Source organism: Chlamydotis macqueenii, chromosome 8, assembly GCF_036417535.1.
Source record: "Chlamydotis macqueenii isolate bChlMac1 chromosome 8, bChlMac1.mat, whole genome shotgun sequence".
Taxonomy (NCBI): Eukaryota; Metazoa; Chordata; class Aves; order Otidiformes; family Otididae; genus Chlamydotis; species Chlamydotis macqueenii.
In genome coordinates this window covers 5,869,340-5,891,365 of record NC_141563.1, presented here as the reverse complement: position 1 = coordinate 5,891,365, position 22,026 = coordinate 5,869,340, and the positions used below count along the sequence as shown (strand labels likewise).

General features: G+C 42.3%; 1 protein-coding gene across 5 annotated transcripts in view; it reads left to right on the top strand.

Annotated features, from left to right (window-relative positions):
• The first annotated feature begins 10,859 nt into the window (after nt 1–10,859).
• The window catches only part of CAMSAP2 (calmodulin regulated spectrin associated protein family member 2), an 87,863-nt gene continuing 76,696 nt past the window's right edge, over nt 10,860–22,026 (top strand). For 2 of the 5 annotated variants that reach the window (XM_086754101.1, XM_086754097.1), the window contains exon 1: nt 10,863–11,369. In XM_086754101.1, the coding sequence (XP_086610227.1) occupies nt 11,231–11,369 (139 nt within the window). In that variant the 5' untranslated portion in view covers nt 10,863–11,230. Of the gene's footprint in view, nt 11,370–22,026 lie in introns of all 5 variants that reach the window. The other 3 variants (XM_086754100.1, XM_086754096.1, XM_086754098.1) reach the window with 3 other exon arrangements.

The window sequence follows — 22,026 nt, the reverse complement described above, 5'->3', positions numbered from 1 at the left end:
GCGATTTTAGCACTAGAGGTGTGGTTTTCAGATTATAATGAGAGAGTTCACTTTGAGGACGCTAATTAGTGCAATTTTGTTGACCACTCTCAACCTTTATCAATGCTATGCACCTGCAAGGATATACATCTCCTCAGTTTAATAAATGTTTTCATGCTCCAGATCCCTCCTTATCTATTTGAGCTTCTTCAGCAGGTCTGCTGTCCTGGAGCCTATCCTGGAGTTTCTTTGTTCCGGCAGATTTACAGCATCATCCTGCTCCTTCAGGGCCACGTCTGCCATGTCACTCTTTGCTTATCTTGGTTCTCCCTTTCCCATGCAGATCCTTGCTGACTACATGCTCCTTTGACAACCACGCAGCTTTCCGCACCTTCTGGGGCAAGATGTTTCTTTTTTATCAGTCTCTCGGTTTCTCTTCAAGGGTACAGTCGTTAGCAGGCTCTGCATTGTTTACAAAAAGCAACTTGGCCTGCTCAAGTAAGATTCTTTTTCACAAAATATTCATTGTCCTTGCCTAAAGAAAAATGTCATAAAAACTCATTCATGTGAATTTCATAAAAATTTCATTCACGGATATCACTCCCAGGCAAACACTACTGTATACAGAAATGTGTCACACTCATCCTGCTGAGACAAGAAAGCACAGATTGAGGAATGACAAAGGAACAGGACTGCACAGCAGGTCTCAGCGTTACTTGTATCTGTCTTCTGGCAGAGTCCCTAGCCTGTGAGGGAGTCCAAGGCCTAGGCTATATTCCAGTCTGGGAATACCAAATTCCCATGGATCAGTCCAAAGACAGATGAGGTAAACAAGGAGCAGACCAAGGCTGTGTAAATCCAAAACTGACCTTACCCTAAGCCTTAACAATCCATCTCTGAATACTTACCATGTCAAAGCTTGGCTCTACTTACAGGTTTCTCGGGGAGCTCTCATATTTATATTATTCTGAGAAACCTAGTTCAGACAAAATGACTGAGCTCCTAGCTCAATTCCAGTGAAATCAGCCCTTGCTGCTACCAGCATGTCAAGTAAAAATATCCCCCCAAATCCAAACCTAAGAACCAGCAACGACTGGTCTGAAAACAGCTTCCGCTCCATCCCCCATATAAATTCAGCCAAACTCCCGCCCACCTAAAAAGAGATTAAGACATTCTCCTGGCTCCTCCGATCAGAGAATGGCACTGTACCAAACACTGGATATTGTACGGCTTTTTCTCATAAATGTTGTTCTTATAAAGCTCTGTAAGGAATTATGCTATTAAACATTGCCCAAGTCACAGAAGGCAAACGCAGGGACTGGGAGAACGAGGAACTGGCCACTGTAGCAGAAAAGCAGATTTGGGACCATCTAAGGAACCTAAAGGTGCACAAGTGCATGGGACCTGATGAGATGCATCCACGGGTCCTGAGGGAACAGGCGGATGAAGGTGCCAAGCCGTTGGCCATTGTATTTGAGAAGTCGTGGCGGTCTGGTGAGGTTCCCAATGACCTTAGAGCGGCTCCCAGTGCCTAAAGGGGGCTACAGGAAAGATGGGGAAAGGCTGTTCAGCAGGGCCTGGTGTGACAGGATGAGGGGTCATGGTTTTAAAATAGAAGGAGACTTTTTATTTATCTATTTTTAAAATAGATTCAGACTTGATATAAGGAAAAAAATTTTTACGCTGAGGGTGGTGGAGCACTGTCCCAGGTTGCCCAGAGAGGTGGTGGATGCCCCATCCCTGGAAACATTCCAGGCCAGGTTGGCCGGGGCTCTGAGCAACCTGATCTGGTTGGAGATGTCCCTGCTCCTGGCAGGGGGTTGGACTGGGTGGGCTTCGAAGGCCCCTTCCCACCCAAACCCTTCTGTGATTCTATATGAAAATCAGAAGTGAAGTACTTCTTTCTTAAGGGATACATCTAAAACTCAGTATGCAAAATTAAGTTTTATTGCATAAAAGAGAATGTTTTGTTTTCTCCCTTAAGCTAGACATGCCAGCAAATACAGTCAAGGTGTGATAAAACTCAGGACTTGAAAGCAATGAATAAATGAAAATACTAATAAATTATATGAGACTAAGTTATTCAAGATAACCAAAAGAGGTGAGAATACATCATAATGTTCAAAAACCATAAATGCTTAAACTCTCTCTTGATCTTCTGTTTGTGTGAATCACTTGCAGTATTTATCAACTAGCTGTTGCAGATACTAAGCAGACAAACCTCCAGTTCTCGTGACATGGTGGCACTAAGTTGTCCATCTGTGGTTCAATTCCACCCTTCAGGACCACAGACTGCTGAAGTTAAACCAACAGATTTGTCCTTCTGAAATTTGGTTAGTTCCCTAACCTTTGTTCGCTGCGAGAACATGCGACAATGTATTAGCTCAGCTTGATAACGCACAACAGCTATTAAAAAAGAAAGCAAGCCTCAAAAATGCAACCACCCCTGAATGACTGCTCCCTACGCTTTTTACTAGAAAGAGTCAAGGATGCCAGTAACCTTACAGCTGGTGACTCTAATAACAGAGGGTAACAGGACAGAAATCATGAATGCCTCCTTGTTACAAAGTTTTGTTTGTGCTGTTCCAAGAGAGAGCTGCCAAGAACTTTCCATACAAACCGTGTTTTTTCTGGGATTTGCAACTTAGCTGCAAAAAAATCCAGCACGATAATGCACAGTTCAAAAGAATTCAGATTACAAGTTTTAAAATAGATTTTCCAGTTTTGGAATCAATTAAATTTGTACTAAATAAGGTATACAATTTAGCACTTCATATATTTTTTTAGTTGCTTTACTGAAAAAACCCACTGGCTAGCCAGTTTGCACGTCAGATCACTACATGTTTTCTAATCCTTTGGCATGAAATAAGTCTGAAGTATTGCAGTGTGAAAGGAGACTCTTGTGCTGCGTGGTCAAGGCTCCACTGACGTCTGTTTCCTCTTTACGGAAGACTGTATGAAACGCATATGAAGCACCCAAGGAATCCCTCAGTGCTAATATGCTAACCAATTCAGTGGATTAAATCTGTGCTATGTCTTAACAGAACTCAGCTGACTTGGGTATAAGGCCAGGTTGTGAAAAAAATGGCTAAGTTTAACACACCATTCTTATAAAACGTAAGCGTAGAATTTCCATGTTAAATTCCGCAGGGTTGGTTTGGTTTTGTTTGGAACCAAACGATTCAAAGCTTTCAGCCGTGCAAAAGTCCAATTTCAGTGTTCACATTTTCTGTTTTGGCACATGACCCTTTAGGACAAGGTCATTTTGTAACAGCTCCGTGCCAAAGCAGTATAGTTTCCTGCGGCAAGCAGCAAGACAGACAGAAATTAGATTTCAGGCACAGCACAGATTTCAGCCCAAGCTAAGGAAGCTCTCTTCCAGGCAGCAGACAGGTGTCAAGAAGCAAGCAGGCCATGACAGTCGCCTGAGCTGTGAAAAATTGGTGGCTTAGGCTCATGCCTAAGAGGAAGACACCTCCTAGCAATTCAAAACGTACCAATAAACTATAAAACTATTCTGAATATATCTGGCGAGATCATTTCAAAGGAAACACAGGAAGGAAAAGGGCCAGAAAATACCATGAGGCACCGCAGCTTAGTTTTCCCTCAGGAAAATTTGCCTAGAGCACATTATTCCCCAGAATATCTCTACTGACCTTAGAGTTCAACACAAATTAAAACTAAGTAATCTGATGAAACAACAGTTCCTCTGAGATTATTTGCAATTCAGCCACACACGCTGGGTATGTAAGACCTTTACCATTCTTGAGGGGTTTGTGTGAACTGGAGTAAGTCATCGTACTCGGAATTTTCCTCTCCTCAGCTCCAGAATAAACTAAAGCTGCGGGGGAACAGCTCCCCTTGACATTACCAATGTAAATACTTGAAAATAGAGCATCACTGCACTGTACAACCTGAACAAGGAAAAAACACGGCTAGCCAGACCGGAGACGAGTAAGAACAAAGAGCTCCTACCAGATCAGTGGAAGTTGGAGCAAAAAGGCAAGGCTGTGAAAAAGGTTCTGCATTACTGCCACTGTCTGCTCTGCAAGAAGCCACAAAGGGACTCGTGGTTACAAGAGGGTGTTGGCCCTGGGAAGCATGACATGTCTTCCTTTAATGATTAAAGAGCCAGCAGAAGCACAGACACAGAGCATCTCCATGCAGATGGCTCTCAATCTTCTGTTAATACACAGGAAACCGGCTCTCTAAGCAGCAGCGAGGATATTTCTGTGGGACTGGGCTCTCTTAAATAATGAAATCAGAGCAACGTAATAATATCAAAGCCTTTTTTTTTGTTACTGCTTGCCTAGTCTTACAGTATCTACAACTTCATCATTCTGACTCTGAGCTAAAATGGCTCATCGCTTTGTTCTGCATTTCCACCGCGATATCCCAGCCTCTGACTACAACTTCTGTAACCTACTACAATATAAATAGCATTTATAATTCATATTTTTTCATCTGTTTCTGCTGAAGTGTCTCACCTCCAATTCATCTCTCTACTCAAAGAAGATAAATAGTACTCCTCATTATACCAGTACAATACCACTGAAGATCTTGGTGCTAGAAGAGAAGAAAACATGGCAGTGTGCCCTCTACCTTGGATACACTTTCTTACTGAGCCAGTTACAGCTTTCTTCCAGTGACCGTGACTTTCTGCTTTTCCCACTTCTGAAAGAACATACTACAGCTGGGGCAGAGACCCTAAAGCACCCATTTCAACAGTTACGCTATGCATAGCAAAACACCCGCTCAGCTGAACAAGCTGGACCTGTATCAACACTGGGATTCATTGCAATGAAATCTGTTGTGCTACCCTACATTCTGCCATCCGGCAATTCCTTCCTTTCTGTTAAGATCAAACAGAAAAGGAGGAAAGAGCTTGAGACAAACAGAGAAGACTTGTCAGACCAAAGGGAAACAGATAGGTTTATAGGCCAGCAAGTCCCTCTTCTTACACAAAGTCTCCAGGGATTACCTTTGTTGTTGTTTAATGATCCCCTTGATTCAGCGCGGTGCCTACTAGCATACTCTTCCCCAAGCTGATTCTTCCTCATTTAGTAAATTATCATCCGTACTGACTGTACTGTGGCTGCTAAAACAACCCCTTGGTGATGGGGGATTACAAAGCACTGGGCAGAAGTGGGAGTCCCAGGTGTACGTTGTCCGTCTCTGACTGCTTCCAGGGCAGTGACCGTCACAACTCAGGCTCAGACATTCCCTGAACAGCAAGTTTCAGCCTGCTTTGCCCCCTTTCTTCATCTCTGTTCAACTACACTGGCATTAGCGAGAGAGAATGCTCTCTTTCTGACACCCGTGTTGACGGTGGATATTTCTGCTCTTCGTGCCAACGAGTGGAACCATGACTCTTCCCTGCCCAGGTGGGACAGCCGAGAGAACACCTGAGGCTTTAACAGAGCCGTGTATAGCAAGAATACCACATGAGGACAGAATAACCAGAGAGATGTATCAACTTTTTGTAGCTAATTTCTCTTTTGAGAGTTTCTAGAAGAAAGAAATCATCCAGGTTTTTTTCTTCAAACACAAATATTCTGCATGACTCCCTTAATGCAGACACACAATTATATACACACTTAAATTTAGCCATAGCTGTAGCACCAGTGATTTCAAATGGGAGCTGCGCATACGTTTAACCTAAAGCTTAAAAAAAAATCTTGTTGGAGCCAATTTTTTATTGATATATATATACACAGTTAGTTTAAAGCAACTATTAAAATAATTGTTGCTCTTTCCATATTTCTAATATATATTGAAATAGGGGAGTATTAAAGTCACATTGTTCTACATGAGGCTTAAACATCCTATACATTTTCATATATTGAAAATGTCTTCAAATGTCCCGTAAGCCATATCTCTTGTAAAGCTACTCAGAAAGTATTATAAACAAATTAAGTTACGCCAAAAGGAATTAAATGTAATAAAGTTCTATGCACTCAGGTTGTGATGATCTTATAATGCATGTATAACCAAAATCTTAAAACTGTCAATGGCTGCAATAAAAATATCTGATATTAATTTTCCATGGCCCCTTCTTAATAGCGTACCAGCTATTTACACCTGCTCCCTAAAGCAATCATAAAAAAATCCCTGAATAACATGCAATTTCTCACTAAGTTAAGGGCAACAGAGAAACTGCCTAAAAAATTTAGTGAAAAATTGAATGATGATGTTTCGAAGATACACAGAAAAAACCCTTCATCGGGTAGTCTCTTATGCTATTCCCTTGCTTTCCTCTCATCCATCTTCACAACCATTTATTCCAAAAAAATAATTCTGCTCCAATTAAATGACACCAGAATGTTACTGTTCTAACAGAGCATTCTCTCCTATTTACTGCTGGCCTAATTCAGACACACATGGGCTTCAGGGGAAGCTGAAAGCAGGGCCAAAAGATGAGAAACTGAAGTCAACTCATGCTCTGCTAATAAATCATGTGTATGCTCAAAACAAGTGAGCTTTCATGAACATTCAGATCTTTCTTCACACATAAAGCAGAATGGAAAAAAAAAAATCAGCCAGTCGGTTCAATAGAGTATAGTTCAAGAGGAAAAAGTGCACAATTTAGTATTCACTCTCGTTCAGACTTAGTGACAAGTCTTGCTAACTGATTCAAACTTCTTATACCTGAACGCACAATTGGAAAACTACAGTCGTGCCCATGTTCCTCTGAACTGGAGTGCAAATAAAGGCTTATCTAACAGGTACCATAATGGTAATTTTATTTTTGTACAAAGTGAGTTTTGGAACACAGGTTTCCCACCCTACACGTATTTTACAGAGCTGCTAAGCCAGCTCTAGCATTTAAAGGTTACATTCATAAAACACGCTTAGGATTTTCCTTAGAGAACACACAGGTGGCCATCAAAGAAGCAGTACATAGATTTCACTTACGGAAAGAGGGGAGGATCTATTCCGTATGTTTTAAAGCTTACCATAAAAATATCAGCTACAGCAGGGTATTCACTCTCTTCAGAGGCAACCTGACAACAGTGGAATGCCAAGAAGGAGAAAGCACTGGCATTGAGGAGTATCACACAGCACACCAGGGAAGAAAAGTCATCTAAAACGCCCTAGCAATTCCAGGAGATGGGCAGAAAACAAAAGCAGACAGTGTGAAAACCAGATGAAAAAATTTAAAAAATAAACTAAAAGAAAGAAATCCTCAGAAAAGAAGACACCAAAGTAACCAGAGAAAAAAGACAAACAAACCAACTAGCCATGCGTGCTGAGGGAGCTGAGAGGTTCTGCCTCTCACAGAAAGGGAGAGCTCTGTTCCCTGGTTGGTGTCTCGGTGGAATTGGAGGGGCGGGGGAAGACGTAAATTTTTTTTCCCCTTGATGGAACTACATTAAGCCAAAGCCAAGTTCAGGAATGAAACCAGTAGCATCCAAGTATTAAGAGAAGTGACTGTTAGCTACTACATTTGATTCTCATTGGGCAGCTTTTTGGCTGTGCAGATTTCAACAGTAAATGAGCTAAAGTAGCTATTACTCCACCTTTTTCCTTTTTTAATTTTTAATCGTATAAAAAAAAATCACAGACAATCCAAGTAACATGCCATACAAAGCTTTATTTTTCTTTTCACTCATGACTCTACTAGAATCTGCAAATTTGGTAAACTGTTTTCTTCCCTTTTAAATGCCTCAGCACTTTCTGATTACAAATTCATAGAAGAATTTGAAAAACAATAATTATGTAACTGTTCTTGTACTTTGGTATCATCCCGAAACAGGAAGAACATACTCCCTTCCAAAATCATGCTCTGAGAGAGCTCCTACCTTGCAGAAACTACACACGTGCATTTCAGTAATAATGCCAAAGAAGTTTAGTAATTCAGACAATCTCTCACGTGATAAATATATAATTTCTTAACTTCTACAGTTCTACTGTGTTTACCATTCCTTATAAAGAAGTATACTGAATAAAAATACCTAAGTTTAAGAGGCTGGAGTATCAGTAATTCCATTTCACAAATCACCCTCAGGCTGTAATAACCTTACAGAATTATTTATACATTACCTGTTCAGCCTCACCTACCCAATACAAAACCTGCCGAAGTCAACAAGTCAAAACCAGAGGTATAAAATTGTTAGTCAAGGCTCATTCCACTGTCTCCCAAGGTTAAGACTGTTAGCAACCACTGCCACCCACACCATTATTCACAGCTCCATGGTGATATTCGTTCCTGTTGCCTGACACTGACAACAGGCTTGGTACACTCACCACATAAACGGCTAGACACATGACAGTGAAGAATCGGGCCTATGATGTAATTACGGGACAAAACCAGTCAAATGGGTTCCTAATTTGGGGTGGAGGGAGGGAGGGGAAAGGAAGGGAGAAAGATGGTTAAAAAAAAAATAATAATCTGTGAGCTGCTTGTTTTAATCCTTAATACTTTGTCTTCCCGCTTGGAACGAACTTTAAAGTACAAAATACTTTGCAGCAGAAAGATTGTGCACAGAAGAGATTATCACTATTTAAAATATTTTAAGATGGATAAACAGGAGCAGAGCAGAAGGGGATGACCCCTCACTCAGCTGTTCTGTTTATCTACTCTGAACAATTAGAGCAAATTTTAATCACTTTCCATGTCAACTGTTGATCTCTTTGACAGTGCAGTAAGCAAGACGACATTTTGGCATGTCTGCAAAAGCAGAAGAACTGGCACAAAGACTCCAGCAACTGGTGGTGATGTCTTCTTTTCCACTTACACATATTAGATTTTGCATTCCTGCATTCACTGCTAAGAGCACTGAGCAAATTAGAAACCATTTTGATTGCAGTTACCACAACACAGCTTTTTTAGATTTTGTTCTGTGACTCTGAACAGGTTTCATCAGGACAAAGGCTGCACCCACAGCAGTATGTTAAATATAACTGACGACTGCTCGTTTGGATTATGCCACATTTCTGTAAGAAAGCTGTTTCTGAAAGTTTCGTATTGTTTCACAGGGACCAGTTGGTAATCTTTTGACCTCTCGAAGTGGATGCTAGATCCATCATACCTAAATAATGGCCTTATAGTTTTCCTAAACGTGTTTCCTGTAGGTTGATCTCATTTCTTAGGTACTTTCTTAGTCATACAAGAAATAAATGAGTTGGGATCTGGGACACATATTTTTTTTTCCCCTAGCTCTAATCATTTGAGGTTTTAAAGCTTATGAATTCCAGGTGTTTGTTGTTAAACATACAGGAAGAATTAAACTAGTTTTCTAGTGGCAGTGTAAAAACAAATAGTTAAAATAACGTTACGTGTCTAATAGAACTTATTTCCAGGGTATAGATTAAAAAGTAACTCAGGAAAATGTACAAATACAGGTTTTACTTTAGTCGTCAAAAACTAAGCACATACTCTTCCTGAATAGAGAGCATTTTCCCACGTCACACTTGTGTATTAATTTGGTATTATTATTCCTATTTCTGCTGTAGAGGGCCTGGGAACTTCAGTCCTAAGTGTGCTAAAGCAAGGATTTCTAAACTTTCCTCCTCCCCTCCCTTCTGCTGAATGCTGCCAATAGCAGCTCCAAGTTTTGTAGCTCGCTGTGTACCACTTACGAGTGGCACGCGCGACAGTTTGGGAATCCGGTCCCAGAGAGCGTGTGAGGAGAGAGCCAGCAATACTCTCTCCAAACACTGACCTGCAGAGCCCTTTCATTTACTCCTTCCTAGTAAATACAGGTTCACGTCAGTAAAATCATGTAGTACGCTATGGCCTCCTAATCACGGTATTTGTATCACCGTGCACATGCCGTGCTGGAAGCATGCACAGCCATGTAACAACGGAAAATCTCCGTCCAGATCAATTCACAGGCCACTTTAAACACAAAGAAATAACAGTCTGAATAAAATATTATTTAAACCTTACGGCGTCATGCTAAGACTGTGTCTAAATATTCTTTTCGGGACTCAGTAGGGCTAAAAAAAACCAACCCTCAAACCAACCCACCTCCGACCACCATCCTCCACTGCAACAGTTTGGGACGGCACTCACCAAATTACCACAAAGACGGGGCACAGGGCAGGTTAGCTAATAATCACTGCAAGTCGGGAGTGGTCCTTTAGCGACCCGAGAAAGCTCAGCGAGATAAAATTCCACGCGGGAATTGCCCGTCGCTACGCGGACAGGCCCTGAACCATTTTAAGCCCGCCCGCCCGGCCTCCCCACGCGAGGCAGGCTGCGGCCCCAACGCTGGGGGCTGACCCGGGCCTGCCCCCGCAAAAAGCCGACGGCCCCGCTCCGGAAAGCGGCGGCGGCGGCGGCGAGGCCGGGCCCACGCAATCGAGGGGCACCGCCAAGCACCCCCTTACCGGCGGGAACAGCAGCCGCTCAGCGACGGCCGGGCCAGGCCGGGCCAGGCCGACCGCCCCCCCGCCCCGGACCGACCCCGCCTGGGGCGGGGGCCCGCTGCCAAGCCCCACCCACCCAGCCCCCGCCCCGTTCTGGGCCACGTGACCGCCCGGCGGCAGAGCCCGCCCCGCCCCGCCCCGCCCCGCCCTCTTGCGCTCCCGGGCCCGCCCGAGCGGCGAGGCGGTGGCGGACGGCGGCTGTGGTGTTGGCGCATGCGCAGCCGCCTTTCGCCCATCCAGTGCGGCAGCCGCGGGTGGAAAACCCGCAGCGGCGGCGGCGGCGGCTGCCGGAGGGGGCGGCGGGAGGGGGGGGAGGGCGGGCAGCGGGGCGCGCACCCCGCCGTGCTGAGGGGCGGCGCGCGGGGCAGCTGGCACCGGTCCCGGTGCGGCGGCGAGCTGCGCAGCGGCGTTTTGGGGCCGGACCCCCGGCTTTTTGACATCTGGGCCGCCTCTCCGCTGTCCCGGCCCGCTGTGGGGTGGGGTGGAGCGGAGGGGGGGGGGGTGCCTCTCGCCAACGGCTCCCGCCCCGGGCCCGGGGGGGGGGGGGGGCTGGCGGCCGCGGCGGCCTGGAGCGCCCAGCCCTGGCCGGAGGGTCTCCCCGGGGAAAGGGGGGCCGGGGCTGTTTTTTGGGGAGTGGAGAGCGGCGACGTGAGTGAATTGAGACAAAGAGCGAGGAAGAGGAGGAGGAAGAGGACACTCGGGCTCGGCCGCATTCCTGTGCGGAGGAAGGCGGGAGGCGGCGTTCGCCCTTCGCGGACAGCTGGGCTCAGCGCTGCCCTCAGCTGCTGCCCGCGGATTTACAGGCGGCTCTCCCGGCGGGAGGAGGAGGAGGAGGAGGAAGAACAACCATGTAAGTTGCCAGGGGTCCTGTGAGAAGATGGGGGATGCCGCGGACGCCAAGGAGATGAGGAAGACTTTCATTGTTCCTGCCATCAAACCCTTCGACCATTATGATTTCTCCCGAGCGAAAATCGCCTGTAATCTCGCCTGGCTCGTGGCCAAAGCCTTTGGGACAGGTAGGTGGCGTCGTCTTCCTCCCTCCTTCCCTTTGATGCCGGTTCCTGCTCGGTTGCTTCGCTCCCGAGGACGTGCGAGCCCTTCCCTGAGGAGCTGGGAAAGGTGGGGGGGCGGTGGGGGGTGCGTAGGAAATGGGGTTGGTCTGCTCCCTCGTCTTGGGGTTCCCTTACACCTTGTGGAGTTTGGTTTTTTTTTTTTTTTTTAAATTACCTGCAATCCTTTTGGAGAAGCCAGTGTTTCCATTAGTGAGTAATTTTTTGTGTGTTGAAGCCAATTCTGTTTTATTTGAGGAATCAAACCCTGTAAATTGCGTTTTATTTATTCACCGGGTCGCACTTCTAGAATGCAAAAAAAAAAAACCCCACAGCGGCAATCCGTGTTTGTCTGAAAATTTTCCTACCGCTGTTAGAGAGCTGAATTGGGGGCGAGCAATGGAAATGGAGGTGCGCTGTTGGCTTTGACATGTGTGACAGTAGCCTGCAGCCGTTTGAGTGGTTAAGCCATACGCAGGGTTTCAGGAAAAAAAAAATAGCCTCTAATGGCAGGTTTTTGGCCTGCACAATACAGAAGGCTCTCCTTGTCTGTAAGCGTAAATGGAATTGATTGTAAAGCCTCTGAAAGGCATTACTGCTCTGTCTTTGAAAACCTGGGCCTTGAGGAATACCAGACCTGTTATTCTGTGCCTGAAATATTGTTAGGCCTTGAGGAATACCAGACTTACAGAGGTCTTCTGAGGGAAGCATTCTGAAAATTTACCAAGCTGGGTTTTTTAAAACGTAGCTGTAGTATATTAATCACTTAATTTTCTGTGGATTAAGAGTAGGAGTTTTCATTGAAAGGTGAGGTAGATATTAAGTCAATATTTTTACCCCTGTTCTTTGTAGAATGACAGGAGAAGGTTCCTCCTGGATTTCTGCACCTTTTGCACTTAAGGCCAGAGCATTGTTACGTATTTGAACAGGGTTAAAAGCGTACCTTTGTGGTGCCCCTGGGAACTGATGATGTTTGACGTGGTGCTTCAAAAAGCTACTTTCAAAGTGGTTGGACCTAGTGAAATTTCAGTAAGGTCAGTAGCCATGGAAATAAACTGCATGTTTATCACTTTAGAAAGAGAAAAGATCAAAATACTGTTTCCATATAAAGATTTGTCAGTAAACTCTGTTTACCTTCCTTTGTGAAATGTGGGCAAGTGTGTAATATTTTTATGTATGGCTTTATTAGCTGTGCACACGTGACAGGTAAAACAGTAGTAGTGAAAATTCTTGGAAGTACTTGATTCAACATTTTCAGAGACTGTTATCTTTTTAGGTGGCTTGGTTCTATACGCTCTGCTTGTGGGTTTCTGGGTGTACAGTGCTTGTGCGGTTATATAACCCAGCATTCTAACGTGAAAACCTTTTTTCTCCTGGAGTTTGGCAGATTCGCAGCCTGTGGTTGAAGTGTCTTGGCTTATATTGGTTGGGTTCCTATTGGATATGTGAAGCAACTTGCAGGATACGTTTCTGCCGCTTCTCTATGGAAGTATGATCCAAATCAAATTCCTTTACTCTTTCTCTTCGTTACTGTGGCGGTGCTGCAATGCACAAATGAAACATGACTAGAGGAGATAATAGCTCCATCTGCCCAGTAAATACTGCCATAATGTAATAGTAGGAAGAGAGGTAAACATACAAAATTGCAGTGTTTCTGGTCTCACAGTTCTTCCACTGGTTTAATATCACTAGTAGCCTCCGAGAAGAGTTTGTGACTGGAGTAGGGAAAAGTCGTATACAGGGCTTGCATGTCTGCAATAGAAACTCTTCCTTTATACTTGGAGCGAAACAGAAGAACTGACCTTCACCTTTTCCAAGAAGGAAGGAAGTTTGGGTTTGTTAAATTATTTGCTTTAGTTCTTTAGAGTAGATCACAACCTCAGTCATGTCTCCTACCTATTGCTACGTGCATTTGTACAAAGGAATTACAAAGGATGATTGGTGTGTTTATGGATGATGCATTTTATTTCTTTTTTTTTTTTTTTTAATCTGTGAAGTGTTGGAATTCCTTAAGTGGGCAGAGGAAGTGAAGGATTATTCCCCACCCTCTCTGAAATAAATGAACGCCATTTGTTTTGGTTAATGCAGTCATGCATCCACTGAAGAAATCTATGTTTTTATATATCAAATAGGCTTTCAGTTGACATATTTCACATTCTTAAAAGCATATTTTAATACAGTCAAACTTGTGGATACGGCTTGGCTAGGTGTTGTGAAGAGAATTCTCTCTTGAAAAAAGACTTTGAGATAGGTACTCTTCATGAACATTTAGGAGTGGCTTTTGGTGTTTAGTGATTGCTACCTGCATCCAAAAACTGAGAGATAATTGTGTGTTGCTGTTGTCTCAGTGAAGCTGCAAGAACAGAGTGGTGCACAACACAGGCAAGTCAAAGGAAGTTGACTTAAGAGTAAGGTGTCTTACGAGATTAAAAGTATACTAACAGTCATGTTGAAGGCATCTTGTATGAGGAATTGAAGAACTATTAATTGAAGATAGCATTCATATTTGAGTGTTGAGGGAGCGTAGCGTTTTGTGCCTTGATGTTTTGCTGCAAGGGACGTGTCAGTGTTAGGACAGGTCAGGTTAAATGTTTTGTAGTAACCAAATTATTTAAGTGACACAACTTACAGTAACTGAAAGGCAGAAAAAGTTAACAAGAAGTGTAAAGTGTGAAACTGGGAATGTTTGACCTTAGAAATGAAGTCTGCAAGCACTATATTTCAGCATTAACTCCCAATGCTCGGAGTTAACCATTTCAGTATAGAAAAACCCCTTTCCAAAGAAGTGGTTGAGCTGTATTGATATTTCATGCTTTGACTTAAAAGTATAACGGGCCCTACTTCATAGGAATAATTTTAAAAAAGGTCTTGATGTTGAGTTGCTCTGTGTCCTTTTAATTTCTTAAGCAACAGAAGTGGATTTCGTTATTTGGAAGTGTGAAGTTCTTGTCTTCTCACTACTATAGTGATAGAAAATGTGGCTGGAAAATTTCGCTGTCCTAAAGACAGGCCCAGCTAAGTATACGTGGTTTGTTTAGCCTGTTTTTTGAAAATCTGTAATTAGATATTCCATGGTTTGTTTCCTAGTCAATTTGAATCCTCGTTTATCTCTAGATGTTAGAACAACATAACAATCTTGATGTCTTTTGCTACGCTGTAAACCCATGACTTGTCCTATTCCCGGTGAATGTGAGAATGTTTGGCACCTTACCTCTTTATAACACCTTCCACATAATAAAAACAATGCCTCCTCTCTGTTCTGCTGTTTAGAAAAACAGGCTTTTTTTCAGCTTCATTTTTGAAAGTCAGGCTTTTTCAAACTCTGTGTTTTGGGTTTTTTTTTTTCCCCCCTGTATTTTTTCAGTGGTCAGTTTTGCCTGAATCCTGAACTTAAATCTAGATCTAAAGGTCCAGTTAAACCCATACCAGTACTGGGTAGATTTGAAAAATTACTTGATCTTTCCAACCTGTAATGCTCTCATTTGTTCACTAGAATAAGGTGTTTGTCATTTTTGCATCAGCCTAGAATTGTTGACTCATTCACTCTGTGATTCACTGTAGCTCCATCCATCTTTCTCTGCAGAGCTGCTGCCTACTCAGTTGTTCCCATCTTGTAATTGTACAGTTGTAGGTTCCTGCTTTGCAGCTACACTTATATAACTGCATCCTATTTTCAAACCACTTCTTCCACTTATCAAAATAATCTTGGATTATGATTCTGCCCTCCAAAATGCTTTCAGTCCCTTCGTAGCTTGGAATAGCTCCTCTAGAACCTCAGCTAGTAGAAGGAAAATACTCATTCTTGAGCTTTGAAGGACATGTTCTTCCCATTTACCAGGGGACCTCTGAGAACTCTTGGAAGACTGTTTTTCAAACAGCTTTGCATCCAATTTTTAGTTACTAAGTTAAGACTCTCTCTGATGTGTATGATTCCCAGAAAATTATGGGAACAATTTTAAAGTCAAGTTAAATCTGTTGCTGTTCAACTAGCCATAAAACATGTTATCCTACTACCAGAATAAATTTAACTGGCTTAGCATGAGAGGGTGGTTATTTTTATGGACATAAACTAAAAGCTAAACAAAAGCTGCACAAGTCTGAGTGCTTGTACTAAACACTGTTGTGTTTTCTGCAGTCAAAATAAAACAGTCCGTCCACCTTTTAACTTTAAATTTATCCTTTATAGGTGTCTGAAGCAATAGATTACAAATTGCATCATCTGAAACTAAACATTGCCCAAGAAACTTAAAAATAGCTTTCTCCTGATGATTAATATTTTCAGAATTCATAGCAGCTACTTAGTGCTGTTTGCAGATGTTGCCAGAAGAACCATGAAGGGAGCAAATTAACATTTTATATCTGTCAGAAACAAGTTTTAACTAATATTCTCATCTGTTGTGTTGGGTGTTGCAAGCTGGAACATAGAATCGTAGAATGGTTTGTATTGGAAGGGCCCTTTAAAGCCCACCCAGCCCAACCCCCCTGCCAGGAGCAGGGACATCTCCAACCAGATCAGGTTGCTCACAGCCCCGGCCAACCTGGCCTGGAATGTTTCCAGGGATGGGGCATCCACCGCCTCTCTGGGCAACCTGGGCCAGGGCTCCACCACCCTCAGCATAAAAAAAAAATTTCCTAATATCTAATCTAAATCTGTCTCCCTCTGTTTTAAAACCATCACCCCTCGTCCTGTCACAGCAGGCCCTGCTGAAGAGTCTCTCCCCACCTTTCCTGCAGCCCCCTTTAGGCACTAGGAGCCGCTCTCAGGTCTCCCCGGAGCCTCCTCTTCTCCAGGCTGAACAGCCCCAGCTCTCTCAGCCTGGCCTCACAGTAGAGGTGCTCCAGCCCTCTGAGCATCTTTTAATTTTTTCCTAGCAGACCACATTTCTTTACTTCTGTTCAGTAGGGCAGCTAGCAAAAACTTGCACAAGAGTTCAGAGTGTAAAAGGAAATGTTTGAGATTCTTGTGAGGAATTTTTTTTAATAGTTTTCTTTCCACCGCCTCCCTAAAATAGTTGCTGACAAATTGATACTTTGGTCTATCCTACTAAAATCAGTTGATTGGCCTAATCATCACATGAGATGGTCTACTTAACAGTTGATGGTATCACTTCTTTCTGTAGGACACATTTAAAACATGGTTTAACTGTAGATCACTTTTTAAAGTAAGTAAATAAAATTGTATGAGATTCTGAATCTCTAACCTTCTGTTAGGTTTGGCAGAGTCATGTGAGGTTGTAGACTGTGCACATACAGAAGTACGGGAAGATGAATTAAGTTGACAGTTGCCAGAGTTCTTTCAACATGATAGACTTCAGGTGGGGTTGTTTGTCATCTGTGCTTTCCGTGGCTTCGTGTCATTGAGCCCGTTCTGAGCCTGTTTGTCTTTACAGCTGAAGTGTCTGTCTGCAGAATGTAACAGATCTGACAAAGCGACTGCAGCCAAATGCTCACCTATGGCAGGTGATGAGATGAAATATATTTCTTCTACCCCTACCTAGTTTCTCTTTTATATTCTTGACCGTCATTGCAGTTGCTGTTGAGATATATTTAACTTCTTCCCCCTCCCTCCATGATTTAGGGTAATCTGTGGGGTTACTTCAGTGACTCCATGTTTAAAGGTGGCTCTTATTCAAACTTGGAGAGCATTTACATGCTATTAACCAGGAACTTATCACCTTTCCGATGTGAGATGTTATGTATTTTCATTTCTACAGCTAGCTGGTGGATTTTAGTGAGCAAAACTGTATGCAATTCCACTCCTGAAATTAGTAAATTTTAACTACTTGCTTTGGTAAAGCTGGGTATCTGAGTGACTGTTTTTGCTGATCTTGCTGGAAAATGGAGCTGGGGGTGAAAAACTTTCAAGCCTTGGCAAGAAAAGTAGAGTGAGTTCTTCCCCCATACACTTTTTTCCCCCCCTCCCCTTATAACGCAGTATTTCTGGCTCAGGTGGTAGTAATAAATGTTTTCATTATGGAATTGAAATGCAGTGTTGGAAATCGGTTTGTGTAGTGTAAGAGTTGTATAGCTCTAGCTGTTTCCTATTTGGTTTCTTTTTTCAATTAGAAGCAGTCTTAAGCTAAGAGCACCTGTAAGCCAGACAGCAAAGCAGATGTGTCAACTCTATCTAGTTATGGCTGGCAAAAAGTTTTCTTTGGTGTAATAGAGTCCTATAATAGCTCAAGAAAGCAGTCTTTAACTCTAAATTTCCAAAACAATCTTTTGCCCTATTCCATAGGCTATTTAAGTCATATCTTGAGTGTAACAGTCATCAGGGTGCTAGCTGAGGGAGATGAGATTATAACTCTTTATGTTTCTTATATGTTACCTTTCCCAAAAATAAGTTCTGAAGGCATTTATGCTCGTAAGAATGGATCTCTTTATTGCCAGGCTTAATTCTAAGTCATTCTTTTGTTTATCAAAACCTAAATCAATATAAAGGGTTTAGTAAAATAGATGTTAAACTTCCCAATTTTAGTAGGAAATGCCCCTACCAGACAAATTCTTTATGCTCTGTGAGTAGCGCTTCCTGTTGTGCTACTGAAGACAAAATATTGGGCAGGATAGACAATTAGTGTGACCCAGTAGAGCATTTCTTATGTGATTCTCATGGCTCAAAAAATAACTGAAGTCTGGGTGCGCTATGAAGGGAGAGCCTTTGCATGTTTTTTCCTTGGATGCTTTTGGATTTTGTTGTTGTTGTTGTTTTGTTTTTAAATTGGGAATCTCTTAAGTGCAGAACTACTGTCAAAGCAGTGGATAGTGGTCTATTTTGGACCACAAGACAGGAACTGACAGGGCAAAGTCCCTCCCACTATAAGAGAAGATCGAGTTCATGACTACCTGAGGAACCTGAATATACACAAGTCTATGGGACCTGACAAGTAAGCATCCTGTTCAGCCTGGAGAAGAGGAGGCTCCGGGGAGACCTTAGAGCAGCCTCCCAGTGCCTAAACAAAACCACAATAGTGGGCTTTAACGGTCCCTTCCCACCCAAACCATCCGTGATTCTATTTTTTTGTGGCATCTAGAGGTAGAAGGATAGAGTTGTAGTACTTCTGTGATGGTAAATCCAAGGATCTGTCAAGTTCATTTTAATTACAAAGACAAAGTTAAGAACTGTGATTCTGAAATTGTCTGCTATAAATTTATAGAGGTTGACCTTTTAGATACTTGCCCTCAGGCAGAAGTATGCCTACTGCCTGCTAGCCAGAAACAATGTAAGTAACAGCCTGATTCAATAAACCAAAAAGGAAAATTTTTTTCTAATATAAACTATCTCATTTCATTTTCCGCTTCCTGAATAAAAGTCTTGTTTAATGATTTTTCTTTTTGTCAGTAGCATCAGTCTGATCCATGGGATTACTAACCTCGTGTAAATCTTAGAACTGGAGTACTCATCAGAGCGCTTGAAGGTGTCTCCAAGCTAAAATAACAAATTGAAATGTCTCTTTCTTCTTCTGAGGCAACTACAAAAATTCGTCAAAAGAAAAATAATGTAAATCGCACTTCTCTGACCTGTTCTCAGTCCTCAGACTCTTGACCCTCGTGCAAGCTCTGGTCTCCTGTGCCCGGAAGGCAATTGTGGCACCAGACTCCTTGTTGGCAAGAGGGCTCTGAATGAAGTAACTTAGCACGGTTAGCTTACGGCAGAAGCATACCTTTGCTGCCACGCAGAATGCTGACAAGTAACTGAGTACATTAAGATTTGGCATAAATTCACCTACTGGTTTGCACTAGGAAGCAGTTAAAGGTGTTAGTCAGACTTTTCATGAAATAATTCTGTGTTAAATCTCAAAGTCGTCTACAAATACTTTTTCTTTTTTTTTCATCATGTCTTTGTTGATTGATGTCAGTAACCTATAGAGATGGAAGTTTTCTAGGCTGAGGCTTAATGTGGCCTTGTAGCTCCCAAGAATGGTGTATATTGTAATTGGAAAGCCCATGGTGAAATATTTTAACTTGTTTATACTATCCTCAGGAATTAAAAAAAAAAACCCAACCTTTTTGACAAAGGTCTAAGCTTTTGGGCTTCTGTAATGCAAACATTCATAAATCTGGAATTGTTCACTCTTATAAACTTTGGAAAACTCAGTAGTCACTCAAAGGATTGTATTCATCTGTTTCCTAGTCTGGGACTTTTACAAAAAAAAAAAAAAAAAACCCAGTTTGGTTTTAAAGAAAGTGTAGACTTTCCACATTAATACAAGTCATTTTTTCCAAAGGAAGAATTCATACTATTCTCCAAGGAGTAATTCACACTTACTGAGCTGAGTGTTCTGTTTATAAAACAGCTTTCAAAGGTAAATTCAGGGGTGGTAGCCATGAAATATTTTTAGATTATTCCTTCCCTTTAAAATGGTCTGTTTCAATGGAAAGTTAAGTTACAATTCCATCTCCTGGGAGGGGGGCGGGGGGGGAATAATAATCCCTTGCTGCTTTAGAACTTGGAATAAGTTCTTTCTTTTTTTTTTCTTTTTTTTTTTTTTTTCTTCTCATCTCTAAAGAGAGCATCTGCAGGACTTTTGAGTCTGTTACAATTTATGGAAAAATTACCTGAAGATAATGTTGAATAATGTTTTAAAGTTAGCCTGATTCTTAAATGTATTTTGGGCTAATACGATATTTCCTTGTTGTTCTTTTCACTGTGTGTTGAACTGTATATCACCTTCATTTATTCTCTTCACAGTTCAATATTTACAAAATTTAAAATGTCTTTTTTTTTTTTTTAAAAAAAAAAAAATAGCAAGAAAAGATTTCCAGAATTGAAACCTGTGATCCTGTTGACAATTTTAGGAAAAAAAATAGGGTGAAAGCAGTCTCTGGAGATCTAGTTTAACCTCCTGCTCCGAGAACAGCCGGCTTCCAAGTTAGAAGAGGCGTCTCGGGGCCTTCTCCGCTGGAGATTTGAAAGTCCCCACGGATGGTAGTTTCGCAGCCGGGTCCCCAGGCAACCCGTGCCCGTGCTCTGCTGCGAAGAATTTTTTTACAGATGTGCAGTTGGAATTTCCCTTGTGGCAGCTCGTGACCACTGCCTTTTACCACCTCGCTGCGCAGTCCAGGTTTCTGGAACCTGCCCGCTGGGTGCCGGAGGAGCGTGGCTAGATCTTCCTACCACCTCCCACGGAAATACACCCAGTTCCCGTGGCCGCGTCCGTGTTTCGTGTGCTCGACTCCCCCAGCTCAGTGTCCCCGATACGTCTCTCTAACATGGTCTTTGCCACAGATTTCAAGGTCAAATGGAGCTTTATGGCAGTACTTGCAACAAGGTATTTGTTTTAAAACTCATTTTCTTCAGAGTTGGATCTCGAAAGACTGTTGTCCGCTGGGCAAAGGAAAGGGACTGGTAAAATGCACGTACTGGGAATGAGTGTTAAGATTCTTCTCTGCCTAACAGAGCTGTGTAACATTCTCCAGTCCTGCCAGAATTGTCAAGAACGGCTTCTGACCCTGCTCGTGATTGTGGGGATCAGCTGAGAACTGGATGCAGCCCGTTGAAGGGCTGTGCCTTTGACATCAGTAACAGGAAGAGTTTCCTCTATGTCTAGCTGCTGCACTTTTTTTTTTTTTTTACTATAACAAAAATGAGAACACAGTTTTGAATCTTCTGTCAAGATCTGTTCTGATATCAAACAGTTTGCTGCACATTATAAACGGGGAAAAGTGCATGTGTTTCTATCTGTGCGAAGGGAACTCTGACGGGAATTTTTGTGAAGATTTCTGATTTTGTTGCAGCAGGGATTCCTGATTTTTTTCACATGTTTTGTTTTTATACATCTAGAATATGTCTGTACTCACAATTTCTGTTCCTAGCCCTTCCTTGTTTCTATATTCAATTTTTCTAATAAATTTATTTTCCAGGTTTATTTTTATCAACGCCAATAAGTTTTTATTCCAAATTTATTTTTGTGAACACCAGTGAAGAAATGGCATACATCTCATTTTGTCTTTTGCTGTATTTTTCAGAAGCAGAAATATCCTTTATAAATAATTCTGTTTGCCTTTGATAGTTATCATCTTGATTTTTTTAGCATATTGAGGTAGTAGTGGATATCATTCTTTCATAATAAACGCATTTATTGCATCCTATCTTGTCACTTTAGGGTTTGTTTCGGTGATACAGGAGATCAGGAATTACTCGTTAACAGGCAATGGATTTGTTATTTCCTGTCTTTGGATTTCTCTTCTGGCTGAAATTTTCAGACTTGAAATCTGTCACTGTCTTCAAGTGAATCTGAAACACGGAGTATGTGACTTCTGTTTGTGCGTGGCTAACTGCCCCTGCCTCAAGAGGTGTTTTTTCCTAGGGGAATGAGGCTTTTTTAGGTCTTCTAAGAAATTACAAATGGCTTTATCTCTCCCTGTTGCCCCCTGCTCCATCTGACTTCCCATGAGATTCAGAAAAGGTGTGCGGGGGGTTTTTGTGATTTGGTTTTGGTTTGTTTCCAAAAAAAAGCAAAATCTACTGCCTGTACATTGCGAGATATTTACAGAAAATGTTTTCTAATGCTCTCTAGCATGAGGAAATAGCATGAAGATGCTTTAGAAGCTGGCATTTGGAATTACAGAGGATAAAGTCATGATGGGGACTGAGCTCCTTCCTGACACCAAGGTAGAGATGGAT